Source organism: Ailuropoda melanoleuca, chromosome 1, assembly GCF_002007445.2.
Source record: "Ailuropoda melanoleuca isolate Jingjing chromosome 1, ASM200744v2, whole genome shotgun sequence".
In the NCBI taxonomy this organism is placed as follows: Eukaryota; Metazoa; Chordata; class Mammalia; order Carnivora; family Ursidae; genus Ailuropoda; species Ailuropoda melanoleuca.
In genome coordinates, this window is record NC_048218.1 from 64,257,418 (window position 1) to 64,262,798 (window position 5,381).

The 5,381-nt window shown below is 42.0% G+C and overlaps 1 protein-coding gene across 1 annotated transcript in view; it reads left to right on the forward strand.

Annotated features, from left to right (window-relative positions):
• Window positions 1–597: 597 nt before the first annotated feature.
• CSTA (cystatin A) overlaps window positions 598–5,381 on the forward strand; it is an 11,606-nt gene continuing 6,822 nt past the window's right edge. The window contains exon 1 of the mRNA XM_002927225.4: window positions 598–877. Within this exon, the coding sequence (XP_002927271.4) occupies window positions 812–877 (66 nt within the window). The 5' untranslated portion in view covers window positions 598–811. The remainder of the gene's footprint in view (window positions 878–5,381) is intronic.

Genomic DNA, 5,381 nt, shown 5'->3' on the forward strand with positions numbered 1-5,381 from the left:
ATGTTTAGCATACAACTTAAGTAAATTTTTAAAAACACACTAAAAAATGTATAAAATGGGATAGAAGGATACCAAACTCACAGTGTAATTACCCTCTGTGGAGACCTAAGTTGAGGGGTGGGAGTGGGAGGCTGGTAATATTGTATTTCTTAAAAACAACTATAAAGAAAAGAAAAGAAAAAAGAAGAAAGAAAAGAAGAAAGGGAAAGTAGGTAAGATAAAATATTAAAAGTTTTAAATCTAGGTGATAGGAATATAAGTGCTTGTTGTTTCACTCTACAGATCTAGAAATGTAAAAACAAACAAACAATAAAATACAAATATCCAGCCAAGGTTCTCCAGACAGACCCTTTTACTTTCTTCATAGAGTCAAGTAAATTCTGAACAGCCTTGACATTATTAATAAATATACCTCTAAAGTACAAAATTTTGTATTCGAGGTTTTAAAACATTGAGAAACTCTGGTCATGACTCTAGATTGCATTCCTCAGATGCAACAGGATGGAACCATTGTCAAAGAGAACGCAGGGAAGTCTGACTCCCTGTGATGACAGGACTCGCAGGGCACACCCATTTGTTCATCCTCAGCCCTCGTTCTCCCAAATTCCTACTGGCAGATTCTGTTGAGGAAGCAGCATGGCTTGCTTCAAGACATATTCATTTTCTCTGTGCCTTTTTGCTCTTTGTGAAAAAGAAAACCTTCTGGAGGCGGGGCTTGTTGAGCAACACCCTCTTTAAAAACCAGAGTCTCCACGCTTACTTGATCACTTCAGTTCCAGCATCCTGCCCAGCAAAGAAGCAATTAGCCAAAATGATACCTGGAGGCTTAACTAAAGCCAGACCTGCCACTCCAGAAATCCAGGAGATTGCTAAAGAGGTGAGTTGGTGTACCTCATGAAAATGATTGATCCAAAACCTTGGGTCCTAGGTGGGCCACGTTAAGTGTATGGGTGAACATGAAAACCAGAAGAACGTTGGGAAATGTGTGGTTTTGTTCAGGCTTCCTTACAACTAAAAACCTTTTTAGTTGAAACCTCTAATAATCTCAACTATGAGAGTGATCTTGAACAAGTAACATTCCTTCTCTGAGCCTCTGTTTCCCCATTTATAAAAGAATTTATATTGGGTCATCTTTATAGGCTTACAATGTATGATTCTAGGATTACTAATTCAGTTTCTGATGAAGCTTCTAATCTTACCAAATGGAGCCAACATGTAATTAAAGTCTGGGGTTGTTAACAATTTGACAAACTAGACTTCACACGCTCTGCAGGGAAATTTTTTTAAATGGGTTAAATGAAGGACAACATTCCAAAGACAATCCACTTACACACTTCTTGCCAATTTGACTTAAGGAAAATATTTTAGTCTTTTCGTATTTAGAGGACGATTAAACTAGTAGGGAAGAGGAGTGGCATAGTCTATGATGATTCTGAAATTGATTAAGATGAAAACAGAACTCAATGCTCTTAGCAAGTTGATACATTTTTCTAAGTGTTGTTTGATTAGCGATCACCTCTACAAAAAATTTTTATTATCCTGCATATTTTACGAAAAGAAAATATATATAAATTATCATTATAGGTTTGTAAATTGTTGCCCTATTTTCTTGTACCATTCCTTGTTTTTTTCTCTGAAATTTCATTCTATGACACTGGCAAATAAGATCGGGTTCTTGCATAAGTGAAAGAGATAGGATTTCTATGTTAGGGCTCTGGAATGCTCTCTAGAGATTCAATGCCTGGAATTCTACCACTCATTCTTTGGGGATAAACATTTCCTTTTCAAGAGTTCTTTTAAAAAATAGATACTTTGGAGCTTTTCTTTCTTGCGAAGGGTAATGTTAAGTCATTAATACCTTTATTTGAGGTCAGTATTCTCAAAATTCCATGTATAGGCCTGTATTCACAAACTTCAGTGTACACGTACGTTACCTGGGGGTCTTGTTAAAATGCAGATTCTGACTCAGTAGATATGGCTGAGGTGGGCCTGAGAGCCTGCATTTCTAACCAGCTCCCAGGTGATGCCCCAGCTGCTGTCCATGACCCCACTGGCCTCCAGGACTGGAGATACCTAAATCCAAGAGGCCTATGGGAGATGGGCTTCCCACAAGCAGAGCCCTGGGGGCGTCTGGGTGGTGCAGTCGGTTGATCCTCTGACTCTTGGTTTCGGCTCAGGTCATGATCTCAGGTCCCTGCTCTCAAGGAGTTTAGAGTCCATTTAGAGAAGTCAAGATAACTGGATGTTATAAAACAATACCCAATAAGGAACATTTTTTAAATTGTAGGTTTGGGACCAGGAAGGTCATTGGAGTTTGCCCACCAAAGCTCCTAACTTTCAAGTGAATAATTACTGTGTAGTAAGTTCAGCTTTTCAGGTATTAAGTTCCCAGTTATCATTTGGCTCCCCTCTCACAGGAGAGCCTTAGGGGACAATTCCCAGTTAAGTATTAGAAGGCAGAAGAATGGTCAGTTTAGGAAGCACTTTCCCATCAATGACAAAATTTTTCTCCCCACAAACAACCCCAAGAGGCAGGTATTACCAAAACCACCTGTAGGTGAAGAAATATAATCAACACCTTCTCCAAGATTATAGAATTAGTTAGATGCCCAGTCAGAGTCAGGCAAATGGGTAAGTGTTGGTAGTCATACACTTAGTATGATCTGAGGTGGTCCCAAGGAAGACCACCACTACCTGTCATTTACCTTGTAATTTTATCCCTTTGATTTTTTTATGTATTCTATTTTTTTTTAAATCAGCTGTTAAAATGCAGGTATTCTTAGAGGAGCTGAAGTTTATCAGCTTTCCCTGTCCTTAACAGAGATCTTCTTAGCGGAAAAGCCATCTCATAGAGAGGGGAAAGCATCAAAGAAAAAAATGAGAACTGTAGGTTTAAGGAATTTGACATCAAAATGAAAGAGGGAGGGATGCCTGGGTGGCTCAGTCGGTTAAACGTCTGCCTTCGACTTGGGTCATGATCCCAGTGTCCTGGGATCGAGTCCTGCATCAGACTCCCTGCTCAGCAGGAAGCTGGCTTCTCCCTCTGCCTGCCACTCCCCTGCTTGTGCTCTCTCTGTCTCTCTGACAAATTTTTTAAAAACTTTAAAAAAAATGAAAGAGGGATGTTGGATGAGGTCAGAAAGAGAAGAAAATCAAACAAAGAGCTTGTAGTTAGGGCGCCTGGGTGGCTCGGTCGTTAAGCGTCTGCCTTCAGCTCAGGACATGCTCCCAGGGTCCTGGGATCAAGCCCCACATCAGGCTCCCTGCTTGGCAGGAAGTCTGCTTCTCCCTCTCCCACTCCCCCTGCTTGCGTTCCCTCTCTTTCTGTCTCTTTCTCTGTCAAATAAATACATAAAATCTTAAAAAAAAAAAAAAGAGCTTGAAGTTGAGGAGACTTAACATTTCTGAAGGCAGGAGAAAAGAGAGTCCCCATTCTGAAGATAATGGAAACTGAATGGTAGTTGTGTATCACGTATCACTGAAGAATGCAAACGGTGCTTGAGTCCCAAGTACACGTGGAAGAAATCCCCTTTCCCAGGATTCTCTTTATTAGTTGTGGGTCTCTGCTATCCTCTTTTATCCTATTTCCTTTCTGGGAAGACAAGGTGTCATGAAGAAAAACAACCCTGGTTTCTTCATTCAGAAAACACTATGTACACAGTATTATGTGAATTGCTATAGGGACAGAAGGGACAAAAAGATGGTTCTTGCCTTCAGAGAAATTTACAAAATAGATAAAAGATAAGAGATATGCCCAAGGAAATAAAGAGCTATACTTGGCCTGAGAATTGGGATGAGAATTCCAGAGTATGTTTATGTGCAGGAAAGAACTGTTATTTCAATAATTATTTTTAGAAATGAGGGCTATTATTATGCATGCATAGGTTGATATAACACACACACATATGCGTGCACACACACACACACAACCCTAAGTCAAACCTAATTACTGAATGCCATTGCTGGCATCCACANCTGGCATCCACACAGACCATACATAACACCATACAAACACCCCCTGTGCATACCATCATGGACACCACACCCCAGAGCTTAGCATGTCATAGCTGTCACTCACCCACACATTTGTGTTCTCCTCTGTGACCGCAGCCTCCTCATCAATCGCCTCTCCCACTGCCCCCCACCCAGAGAACCTGCCATTCAGCCACACCACAACCTTTCAGGCCCTCACCCTCCCATCTTCATCATCGAACATGCCTAGGCCCTCTTGAGTGCTCATCCAGCCCTGACCCATGATGGGTAGATTCATGCACTCTTCCACCCCTGATTTCTGTTGACCCCATGAAATTCTGGCATTCCAATCCTCAATTAGAGATCACTCCCATTGCCACAACTTCCTCTTCAGCTTCTGCTCCAGGTTCAGAGAACTTTGCTCAAGGAAGTTGCAGAACCACAGAAACTCACTCAGTACCAATCTATGAATATATGCCAGCAAACAACCGCAACAGGACCCTAGGGCTGCCAGAACATCCTTTCAGTCACATCCTTTTGGCTCTTTTCTAGAAACCCCAGAGAGGTGGACCTGGACCTTCACTTTCCTTGATTTCTCAATACCTCCCATCCCCATGGCTCCTCTAGCTGGTCTCAGTTCCTTCTCTTAAAAGATTGCACTCATCTGGGACAAGAATACTCTCAATTTCCTTATCCCTTGCTGGATTTCATTCCTCCCTCCAGTCTAAGACTCTGCCCTTCCTCTCTTATGTGGGGTGCTATCATTTCTTGCATACCAGGTGCCTTGTCCCATACTTGCCCCTTCCTTCAAAAACATAGTCAGATGTCAAATGTCTGTAAGTCACTTTTCATCAGCCCTACTATACTTTCATGCTATACCCAAACTCCCCTTCCTTACCCTGTAAACATCCCAAAATATGGCCCACCCTTGTTGCCACTGTCACCTTTCTATCCATTCTTCCCTAAATTATGCATAGTCCAAAATTTCTGTAGAATGATTATAGATAGGGAAAATGCCTCGGTGTGTTGGGTGCAGCGTGGCTCAAATCCTCAGATCCCAGAGAACTAACAACTCACCAAGATTCATGCTCTGCAATAATAAAAATATCTTGAACAGCTCTAGGGTAATTGTATTTTACCAGCTACTCCTCCCTGAGAGCATCCTTTTCCTGGTTGGGACCCGAGTGACAAACCCATATTGTTTCTTCCAGCATCTCAGCTACCACCATGTATGGCAGGCTGGGGAAGGTGAACGCCAACTGTGTTCAGCTCAACATCTGCCTGTGCACCACCAGGTCGCAGACCACCACTCCCAGCTGGCCTCCACCCTCCTAGCACCCATCCCTGGGATGTCTTTCAGCACCAAGCTGCCTTCTGAAAATTAAGATTTCACTGATCAGTTCCTTCCT